Source organism: Sphaeramia orbicularis, chromosome 9, assembly GCF_902148855.1.
Source record: "Sphaeramia orbicularis chromosome 9, fSphaOr1.1, whole genome shotgun sequence".
Classification (NCBI taxonomy): domain Eukaryota; kingdom Metazoa; phylum Chordata; class Actinopteri; order Kurtiformes; family Apogonidae; genus Sphaeramia; species Sphaeramia orbicularis.
In genome coordinates, this window is record NC_043965.1 from 44,464,576 (window position 1) to 44,476,883 (window position 12,308).

Consider the following 12,308-nt stretch of genomic DNA (forward strand, 5'->3'; position numbering starts at 1 on the left):
CAGACAAACTGTGGTTCTGTTTATCTGTCAAATGTTCATTGTGGTCGGTTTCAGATGCTGCAGCTCTTTCATAATTCATAGTTTGAGTTCTTGTTTGTTCAGTATTAATTGTCAGCCTTTTAAATCCAAGCTGGACTGACTGTACATATCCTGACCAAGGAAAATCAAATTCTCACTTTGTGCAGTAATCTACACCTGGCTTTTCTGCCTCCGTCCATAATAATATACATTATATAGACTAAATGTCCTCTAAAATTAACCGGGATTTGAAACATAATATAACAAACTATTACATGATAAAGAACACCCCCCCCCCCATTTGAAAATCTTTAAAAAAAAAAAAAAAAAAAAAAAAGCAAAAAAAAAAAAAAAAGCTACTCTGACTGGGAATTGAACCCAAGTCTTCCAAGTAGCAGTCCGATACATTACCAAGTGAACTAGATGTCTGTCATGTCTTAGGTTAGCCTATTTGGCATATGATTGCCTTGGTACTTTTTCGGGATCTACATGACGGTCTAGACATGATATAACAAAGGTGCTGATTGGCTCTCTGGTGATAGACAAACCAATATTTCGTGCCACAGTACTGTGTCAATAGCCACTCGTTATTTTATTCTACTTTAACTTAAAGGTGGGGTGGAAGATGTTTTCCTGGAGCATTTTTTTACTATATTGCTTAAAATCCTCTTCACACCCTGATTACAATCAATTAATTAAATTCTCTAAGACAAAAATAAAAATTTTAGTCTAGTCTTTAGACTTTAGTTATATTAGCTATATGAGTTACATGAGTGATATTAGTTATATTAGCTATAGGCTATTTGTTATATTAGTTATATTAACTATATTAGTTACATTACTTATATTAGTTATATTAGCTATATTAGTTATATTAGTGATCGTAGTTATATTAGCTATAAGCTATTTGTTCTATTAGTTATATTAACTATATTAGTTATATTAGCTATATTAGTTAAATTAGCTATATTAGGATGGAAAGTTCACTGGCAAACTGTTTTGTCACTAATATAAATCAGGAGGAAATGTAATCTTAGTCAGATAGGTATGAACTGGGTGTTGGAGGAGACTGAATGAGGTATGCATGGATCGGGGCCGGAGCCACAGCCGAGATTGGAGCCGGAGCTGGGGTCATATGGGGCCAGAGCTGGGGACAGAGCCGGCGAATAATTGCTGTGCAGCGCTCGTGAACTCTCAGGAACAAGCATTGTACGTCCCAGTGCTCTGGAGGCGTGGCTTCAGAGAGATGTCTGAAGAAAAGGGTTTGGACTTTTGAATTGAGTATTTTCAAAATGTAGCTGCTTGAACCATGTTTTAAAGATCTCATACCCCACCTTTAAGCCACACACAGTTCTGCAAAAAAAAAAAGTTTTGTTCATTGAACTTAAACAGGATAGGTCTAACAAATATATTTATTTTATTCTGTTACGTTTGTCATTTTGCACTGAAAACTACATTGTTAAATAATAAATTGTTTTTCATGAATTTGTATCACTCAAAAACATGCATCTAATTAAATTCAGGTTTCAATCAATAAGTTTAAAAATCGTTTCACACACACAAAAAAGGCTAAATATATTCACCACCCTGGGAGGGGCGAAGGCAATTGGGTCGGCCGGCCCTGCCAATGAGGTGTCCATCTTCTTTTTTTTTTTTTTATGGAGTTTGCAACACTAATTCAGTCACGTCACTGTCAGGGTCTTTGTTGTAAAAACACAGAATAGCTGATTAGGAAACATAGCCTTTAGAATGAGGAAAAAAAAACTGAATTTTTTGTGACTTCCAGTGAGATGGGAAAACATCTCATTTGAGAAAACTCAAACTATATTTGTTTTTCTTGCATAATTCAATCATGAAAAAATATTGTTACATGAAAGTTTAGAGGAGGATGAGTTGATTGTGCAGCTCCATCTACCAAAACTAATTCAGAAAAACATTTAGGAGAAACCTTTACATGAAACCTTCACTTTACTAAGTCAACTAAATCATTCCTCCATGTTTATACAGTTTAACAGTTATTACCTCTGCCAGGACGTATTGTGATCACTTTGCTTTGTGTGTTTGCGTGCGTGCACATTTGTGTGTTTGTTTGTTTGTTAGCGAGATAACTCAAAAAGTTACAGATGGATTTTCAGGAAATTTTCAGGAAATGTTGATACTGGCACAAGGAAGAAATGATTAAATTTTGGTGATTGGGGGGGGCAGATCTGTCTTGGCGGAGGTCTGCATTTCTTGTTAATGTAGTTAATGATACTTTACATTATAGTGAAACTCTCCATTATATTGTTTTTGTCTCCACAGAATCTGATCTCAGGATTGTTCTGTTTGGGAAAAATGAAGACAAGAAGAATAAAGTTATTAATTTAATCCTTGAGAAGCAAAGCTGGTCTTTATCAAAATCCTTGCCAACTAAACAATGTGTGACCATTGATGGAGAGTGGAGAGGAAAACCACTAACTGTGGTGAAAACTCCAGACATCTGCAGTCTGACGGTGGAATCACTGAGAAAAGTAGTGAACTACATGACACCTGGACCAAATGTTCTTCTGCTGCTGGTTAAACCGTCAGATTTCACTGAGGAGGACAGTCAAACACTGAGGTCCATCCTGAGTTTGTTTGGTCCAGATCCCTTCAAACACTCCATGGTTGTCTTCACACATGATCACATGAGTGAAATGAGTTCCTCTGCCAATGAGCTCCTGAAAGACTGTGTAGGAAGACACTACAACATGTCTGTAGAAGACCACGGTGTTTTAATGGAGATGATTGAAGAAACTAAAGACAACAGCCTCGCGTTCCTCGGTCCATAGTCATCAAACCACCTTTAAACCTGGTTCTGTGTGGGAGCAGAAGATCACAGAAGACTTCAGCAGCCAGGGCCCTTCTAGGTCTGACTGAGCTTCGTTCAGGTTCTTCAGAGTTTGTTAAGCATCAGGTGGAGGTCTGTGGACGTCGGGTTTCTGTGGTGGAGCTGCCTGTCCTGAATGGAAGACCTCAGGAAGAAGTGATGAAAGAGTCATTCCAGTCCATCTCCCTCTGTGAACCTGAGGGCGTCCACGCCTTCATCCTGGTCCTACCAGTGGGTCCACTCACCAACGAAGACAAGGCAGAGTTAGAGACCATCCACAACACATTCAGCTCTCGAATCAGGGACTTCACCATGATTCTGTTCACTGTGGAGTCAGATCCTACAGCTCCAGCTGTGGTGAACTTTGTAACAAAGAGTAGTGACATCCAGGAGCTGAGTCAGAAATATGGAGGAACATCTGTCATTCTCAGCGTCAGAGACAAACAGCAGGTCTCTGAGGTGTTGGACATTGTGGACAGAATGAGAATGTCCAAGGACAAACCGTCCTACACAGTAGAAACATTTGCACGAGTCCAACTAGAAAAGATCACTGAGCTACAGACTGAAAATGAAGATCTGAAAAACAAACGCCTAAACCCCTGTAAGTATTTAAATGTGTTTATAAAATGTTTGATAGAACAATAGTGTGTGATTCAGTAGTGGTGCCTTTAAGTAACTGGAGCTTTGATCATGTTACAGGTGATGAAGATAAACAGAGTCCAGATTGTCTGAGGATTGTGTTGATTGGAAAAACCGGCAGTGGAAAGAGCTCCTCAGGAAACACCATCCTGGGAAGAAAAAAGTTTAAAGCTCAATCAAGTCAAACATCAGTCATTAAAGTTTGTCAGAAAGTACCAGGTCAGGTGGACGGTCGTCGTGTCACTGTAGTCGACACTCCTGGTCTGTTTGACTCATGCCTGACCAATGAGGAGGTCCATGAGGAGATGGTGAAATGCATCAGTCTTTTGGCTCCAGGACCACATGTCTTCCTGTTGGTGTTACAGATCGGCAGATTCACAGAAAAAGAAAAACAGACAGTAAAACTCATCAAAGAAGGATTTGGGAAGAATGCTGAAAAGTTCACCATCATCCTTTTGACACATGGAGATGACCTGGAGGCTGATGGGATATCGATTGATGAATACATAAGAGACAAATGTGGTGATTCATTTAAGAAGCTGATCTCTGACTGTGGAGGAAGATACCATGTGTTCAATAACAGAGATAAAAACCGCACACAGGTCAGTGAGCTGATGAAGAAGATCGACTCCATGGTGAAAGAAAACGGAGGAAGCTACTTCACTAATGAGATGCTTCAAGAGGCTGAAGCTGTGATAAAGAAAGAGATGGAGAGACTGTTAAAGGAGATAGTAGAAGAGATGAGGAAACAGAAGGAGGAGCTGGAAAGAAAACATGAAGAGGAAATGATGGAAATGAAAAGACGAATGGAAGAACAAAGAGAAGAAACTGAAAGAGAGAGAAAACAGAAAGAAGAAGAACTGAAAGTAATGGAGGAAAACATTAAGAGAGAACGTGAACAAAGGAAAAAAGAACAGGAAGAGAGAGAAGAGGAAGACAGAAGAAAAAAAGAACAAGATGAACTTCAACGACAGGAGTGGAAACAGAAACTTCAAGATCTGGAAAGAAAGATAAGATCAGAGTCAGAATCTAAAGAAAGGATCAACAGGAAACTGGAAGATAGCAGAGAAGAAATGAGGAAACAACGTGAGGCCTGGGAGGAAGAAAGAAGAAGAGAATGGAACGAACGAAAAGAAGAGGATGAAGAAAGAAAAAGAGAGGAGGAAGGAAAACTTAGAAAGCTTCAAGAACAATATGAGCAAGAGGGAGAAGAATATGAAAGAAAAAGAAGAGAAGATGAATGGATCAGACAAGAAGAGGAAAAAAGACAGAGGGAAGAATTAGAGAAATATAAGAGAGAAGTGGAAGATCTGAAGATGAAATATGAAGAGGAGGCCAGAAAGAAAACTGAAGAATTCAATGAATTCACAGAGAAAGTCAGAAGGAAATTTGACACTGAGAAGGAAGAATATGAGAAAAATATGAAGGATAAAGATGAGAAGTACGACCTGTTAAAGGCTCTGTCTGTCCACAAAGAGAGAGAATGGATGAGAAAACATCAGGAGGAAATCAGTGACTTGGTCAAATGTGTGAAGAAGAAGAGAAACAATCTGACAAAAATCAGTGACTTACTGAGTAAACATGAAAAAGAAAAGGAGAATGTCAAAGATCAGGAGGAAAAAGAAAATCTGCAGAAAAAACATGAAGCAGAAAAAACTGAACTGATAGAGAGACTCCTGAAAGAAGAGGACAGAGGCTTTTGGTCAGGGTTCATGGCTTCTTAAAAAAACTTACTTGGTTTTTAGAACAGCACCAGAGTAAGAGTGCACTTTGAAATCTTAATTTTTCTATTGTTTCCATTTTCTAAGTGCATCTTTAAACACTCAGTGATACTGTATGTATATATAACTGGAGTGAATATCACTGTCACAGAAAATCATCTGCATGCAATGACTCTTGGCAGGCACGTGCACACATAGGGCCCAAAGGGGGCTTGAGCCCCTGCCCTTTTTGCCTCGTAGAAAAAGTGCCCTTTTTACTTTTAAAAACAAATAAATTCCTGTTCTGCATAGGAATGTAAAAGAAAACGGCTGCATAAAAATGCCACGGTTATCTACCATACGTATTTCCTTGTAATAGTGTGTCATGGTATTGTATGTGTGTTGAGTCTGATGCCGCTTCATGGGGCTTCCCCATGCTGCACGCTCACACGCTTGTCCGGAGAAAGAGAGAGAGAGAAAGAGAGAGAGAGAGAAGTACAAGCCTTGGTCACATCTCCACTGTGTAGTTCCTGCACAGATGAGACGGGACAGTGGATTGACTTCAACCTTTGTGGCTTATCAACCCCCCCCCCAACATTGCTTGAATGTATTGAATCACGGCGGAAACAGGAGGAATCATTCACTCCACTTGATTTTACTGACAATTTACATTTGTTTCCAAATACTGAGTTTGTTGTGCCTTTGCTGCTGTGAATGTTTCTACAGCAGGAACAGGAAACTCCAACAGCAGTCACAGTAGGACTGTTTTATATGCAGCCTGGACTATTTTTTTTTTTTAAATGAAAGCTGCGTTAATGTGCACCTTAGGAAAAATATCATGTTAGCCTTAGCTTACCAATTTGGAAGTTATGACTCGGTTTTGGGGAGCCGGGAAATTGTTCTCGTTTATTGTGTAGCTAATCTCAGGTCTCAGACTATGTTAGCTATGCTATGTCAACAACAAATCATTGAGATCAACATGTTGACTGCAGTCCTGTAGGCATGCAGGCTGAACTACAGACTAAACAGGACTGTTTTTCTAGTATTTATTTCTATATTTTTGTCAATGTTCAATGTTTCACAGTTGAATGTTCATGTGTTACAATCTTTATCTTCGACAATATGTAGCCTGATAATAAGCCGATGTTTTATTGCTTTTTAGAATTGCAGCTGAACTGCATGTCCTCCAAACCTCAGTATTATGATACATTTTGACAATAATTTGTTGACACAAGAGAAACAGCGATTGCATCACTCACAGCTCCACAATATACACTACTATGTTGTTGTTGTTGTTGTTGTTGTCTATGGCTACTTTATTCATTTTACATTAAACCACATATTGTTTTATTAAGGCCTGAAAAAAATTTGGCACACACATACTGCCATTTTGTGACTTTGAGCCCCTGCCCCTCTATAATCCTGTGCACGTCCCTGACTCTTGGGATATTGCAGGTTCCAGGGGATCTAATGTCCCTGTGCCTTTGAAATGAGACACAGCCTCCACACTGAATATGAGCATAGAGCCTGGAACTTCCTGTTACCAGTAGGTGGCACCATGTGAATTTGATCATGTACATTTTAATTCCAACAACTTCAGCTTCGTGACAGAACATCCAAATTTTTCACATCGCCATGGCCACACATTTCAAAGAAAAATTACCATTTTCTGAACTTTGCATCTCAAAGGTCTTTACCTAAAGTCACTGGCTTTAATTTTGGGCAGTTTGTTCATTTTAATTCATTTGTTTCTTCTTTTTAGTTCAGGATTTGGCTCCTAGTGGCTGGACCTGGTCTATATTTGTACTAAATTTAGTCCATTTAAGTCAAACCATCTTTGAACATTTGTACCAATGTTATCAGGCCATTTTACCACATACTAAAAAACATTATTTTCATCACTGCATTGGTCAGCAGAATAACTTCCTTCACTTGAAATAGTCACTATTTTTGGGACAGTGTGGTTTTCAGATGATGATTTACATGAAATGTTCATATCAGGTGGACGTTTTCTGTAATAATAATTGATTGTTTTCTGTTGATTTATTTCAGTAAAATACTTTTCACATGCTGTTATAGTAGTACTTGGGTGCACTGCTGTTTGCTATTGTTTATTTCTTATTATCTTTGTGTTCAAGTGCAATTCAAGTTTATTTCATGTCTGTTTAGTGTCATCATTATATTCACATGTGATGGATTTACTCCCAAAACCTTATTCTACAAATGATCAGAAACAAAACTGTTCATCACAGACTTTGTACTCTATATTTTACAATAAAGACATTTAATGATTCATTTTTGTAAAAGGGGAGGTGTAATTAATGCATGTTTTTCTTTTAAAACACAATACACATTTCCATATTGTCACATTTTATGATAACATACATTTTATTTTAATAAACATTTAACAAATATAATTTTTTTCTTCATAAGGAAGTCAATAAAAGTCCTCATCATGTACTGGACTAATATGCATTATTCATATAAAACAGTAAAATAAATCCTGTAAAGTACTTTATATGAGTCTGATTAATAATTTAAGTCTGTTGTAGAAATTTGCATTGGTGAAATTTACAGTTTAAAACATTTTATTTGACAGTTATTTGCTTTTTCCTTTTTTCTGTTCAGAGTACAGACACATTGTCTATAAATCTTTCTTACATTCTTTAGAGTCAAACCTGAACCACTGCAGCAAAATCAACTAAATTCACCGTCAATTTCATCTCCACAAAGTGTCTGTTCATTTAACACAAACTGACAGGAAGTAGAGACTCTTTATGTAGTTAATATTGAACATTTTTCAACATGAGCAGCATTAACTCCCATAGTTTCCATGTTCATTTAAATTTCTTTTGTATTGAAACATATCGATCTAAACTCACTGAGACAACAGGGATTTAGATTTGCTCCAATCAACACTTGAGTTAAAAGTTTCAGAATAATATTAACCAAATGAAATTACATACATTTTAGAAAGATTTATGAAAGAAGGCAGATACTGAGGAGTGTTTTATTCAAGTTGAGAATACAGTATTTTGCTTAAAAGTTCGTGTGTACAAATCCACATTGTTATCTATTGTTTTTTATTTTTTTATGCTTTGACCAGTTCATTACAGATATAGTCTAAAGGATAAATCAAGACAAATAAAGACAGTTAGGAAAACAGCTGAGAGAAACATAAGTCAGAGTAAAACCCATGGAGTTGGATCAATGACAGTGGATGGACGCACTGGGTTTATGTTCAGTTAATGACAGATTGGACTGAAAAAGACACTGTTTATTCAGTTTGATCTGTTTCTGATATTATGACACTTAACTTTAATGTGAGCTTTTCATCAACATCTACATGGTCAGTGAATTAAATATGCGAAAATACCAGATTTATGCAGAACAGTACAAAGGATAATATAATAAAAGCCAATACCGAATGATCAGAATGATTAAACGTATAGTCAATTACGGTATTGTGATGTTCAGGCAGGAATAAGTCACAGGAGAGGGAACTCGGATCGCACTTCTCAGGTCTCAATATATCGCACTACCATAGATAAACAATTTTATTAACTTTCTGTTTAGCAACAACATGTGTAATACAGCACATACTCTATTGCCACAGCACAGACCTTTCAGTCATGAACTAAACTAAAACTAAAACATTGCCCCCACACACTCAACTCAGCTGCTCTCCCCCCATAGGCACAACATAAGTCCCATAACTGAACAACACAAAACATGAACTAACTTTTAACCCATATTTTCAACATGCAACGTAGCACACCATCACATGACACAGTAACACTGCAAACCACATGAGTCACAATCGCTACAATATTAATATAAATAATATAACATTCAATTAGTTTTGTGAAACATTTTTGACAAATATTTAAGATGTTTGGACTGACTTTGAGATACATTTGATTTATCTGAAATAAAAAGGTTATTTATTAATATTTGAAAATCTAACTCTCCACACTAACATTATGTGTTGTTTGGTGTCATTACTTTTGCACTAAATGCCTAATTTTTTGCAGTTTTACTTTAACCCTTACCTGAACAAACTCAAAGTCAGAACTGACCTCAGTCCCATTTATCATATTAATATGAACCTGTTGAAGGAGTCCGATGTCAACTGTTGAAGGTTTAAATGTCACAGTTTAACACAGACCATGTTTTTGTAACTTCACTATAGAAAGAAGAAGAAAGAGAAACCAGTTGGATTTATTTGACAGAAACAAAAGCTGCAGACAAACTGAGTCTAACACATGTCAGAGGTTGATGTTCCAGCACCACCTGCTGGACCTGATGACTAATGTGACTAAGAACATCTGACGTCTTTGAACTCGTGCTGTTCATATGTTCAGTCCATGTTCCACAGGTTCAACCAAGTACATTTTATATATACACCTCAGTTCTCTGATGAGCCTTTCCTTTTAGAGCTGCTCTAAACCAGACTGATAAACCAATTCACAAACACCAAAAGAAAAACCACCTTTAACAGGTAGAAACCAGGAGTAGAGCCAGACTGGAGGAGGAACCAGGGACATGAGCAGATAAAGGGTTAAAGAGAGAGAGGGGGGGGGGTTAGGGGGAAGAGGGGGTTAAAGAGAGAGAGAGGGAGTGAGAGTGAAAGAGGGTTGGGGGGGGGGGGGGGGGGGGGGGGTGTTAGACACGCACAAACACAGACCCAGACAGACCCGCCCTCTGCTGTCCATCAAACTGAACTATATTTGTCCAATAGTAGAAGTGCTGTTACTAGTGGAGCTACCACTAACCAGGTTAATGTCTAATGTTGAACTGGTCCAAATCTGACCTGGTCACACATGGTCATCTACTATATGAACATAAAAACCTCAAAGACTGAATGATTTTAATAAATTGTGTTAAATCTGAACCTTCAGTCCATTTTAGAACCTGAATCAAACATAAAATCATTCAATGTCAGACTTTCAAACCCTGTTATTTCAGTTGGTTTTCCAGCTGTAAAATGTCCCAGTGAAGGTTCAAATGGAAGCACTGTTCATTTCTATGATTAGACAAAGACATTCAATCTACCTTGAACAACGCTTTAGTGTCTGACACAAACACAGCTGGTGAAAAAAGGAAAATGTCTTTGGACTTCTTTATTAGAAATGATGGTTCATATATTTGAGATTATATTTTGATTATTTACAGCGCACACACAAACAGTTTTCAGAAAAGCAGAAAGAATTTAAAATGACACTGGTTAATAATCTGTGCAAATGTGGACGAATGAACAAATGGACATTTTTGTTTCATTTTAGTAAAATGGGTTTTAAAATAAGTACAAAAATGGAATTCATATATAGTTCCAAATACTTGTTTTACTGGATGATAAAACATGAATTATTTTGATGTATTTAATTGTACTTCACTTTTCATATATTTTTCCTTTGTTTTTAGAATTTGAACAAATATTTTATCCACATTATAATAAAGTAAAATGTTCGGACCATAAATGGAGTTTAACGCTTGTGTTCTCCACTGGCATTTTTACACATTTTTCTCAACTTTTTCATTTTGACTGTGATACAACTTTTCCTTTTAGTTCTGTTTTTGAAACTGTGTCTTTTATTCTTACATATCAGTTTTACTCTATTGATGCCTTTCACACCCTCTGGACCAAAAAATGCTCTAAAATCATCATATATCAATAGATTGTCCTAGTTTTTTATAAATACTTTAACAACTTCAGTTCAGCACAAAACTACCAAACATTTTTCATTCATCATTTTCAGGATTTTCTCTCTTTAAATCCCTGTTTAATTATTCTAAATATTATTTATTAAAATACACTGCTTATTTTCCATATAACAAATAGTGTGTCTGTGTGTGGGGGGGGTCTGGGTGATAAAGGTCAATGAGGCGTTTTTGTCCATGAACGTGTCCACAGAAGTACAGGGTGTCCCAAAAATATGGACATCATTTGACATGTCCAAGTCAGAGTGACTACATGGTCAGGAGAAATGATACTGAATAGGATTGATTTTGGACATAAAATGTTTTATTCTACGAATTTCAAACGAAAAATTCTGGGGTATGGTAATGTTAGAATGTTCCAAAGCTCCGACTGAACGTTTACTTGCTTTACCACCTCATCTGAAACTGCCGGCCGTCCAGATGCTTTTTTCTGACACAAACAGCCTTCCTCTTCTTATGCAACGTCCAAACCTGCTTTCCTGTTGGTGCTTGTTACCTTCAACAAGGTTATGTTTTCATCAGGGTTTTTCTGTTTGTCTGTCAGCAAGATAACTCAAAAAGTAATGGATGGATTTTCAGGAAATTTTCAGGAAATGTTGATACTAGGGGTGTTAGAAGATATCGGTTCTACAATATATCATAATATTCCATCTCACAATACTGTATTGATATTAAAAAGTACTTTATCGATATTTTGAGGTGTTTATTCAAGTGCAGATATTGTGGAGGTTCATTGTTTTTTTCTTGGTTTTCTTTATTGTTTATATTTTATTTCTTATTATTTAACACTGTTTTATTAAATAATGATTATTTGAAGCATCTTAAAAGCACTTTTTACTGTCTGAGAGAGGCAGATGTAGTTCCTTTGTTGGGATTGCACAAAAATAATGTTATGATGTTAGTTATGAACAAATAGAAAATGAACATTTGAACAGGATCTTAAACTGTAATGTCCGTAAAACATAATTTTAGTTGTAACACAGGAACAATTTGTGATATGACATTCTAAAGTCCTTTTGTGATCAAATAAAAATGTATTTAGTATTTGTGCATATTTCCAGTGTAATTCAGTTCTTCCAGGAAATAATCATTAAAAAAAAAAAAAAAAAAAAAATTGCCTTTTTAACAGTATCATGGCATATCGTGATATATCGTATCGTGATTCTAGTATTGTGATTGGTATCATATCGCCAAAATCTTGCCAATAAACAGCCCTAGTTGGGAGGGGGGGCTGATCCACCTTGGTGGAGGTCTGTGTTTTGTAGTTTATGAAATTTTCTAACAAATTCATGTTGCCCATTTACATCTGACTGAGTTTGGGCGTACTTCAGTACACAGAACGCCTTTTCTGTAGCTGTAAGCACCGTGTCTATTCCTGAAAG

General features: G+C 36.7%; 1 protein-coding gene across 1 annotated transcript in view; it reads left to right on the plus strand.

Moving 5' to 3' along the window:
- Positions 1-6,472, plus strand: part of LOC115426470 (uncharacterized) — a 15,834-nt gene extending 9,362 nt beyond the window's left edge. Inside the window, 4 exon segments of the mRNA XM_030144606.1 lie at positions 2,320-2,823; positions 2,826-3,467; positions 3,566-5,202; positions 5,282-6,472. Of these exon segments, the coding sequence (XP_030000466.1) occupies positions 2,320-2,823; positions 2,826-3,467; positions 3,566-5,202; positions 5,282-5,287 (2,789 nt within the window). The 3' untranslated portion in view covers positions 5,288-6,472.
- The last annotated feature ends 5,836 nt before the right edge of the window (positions 6,473-12,308 follow it).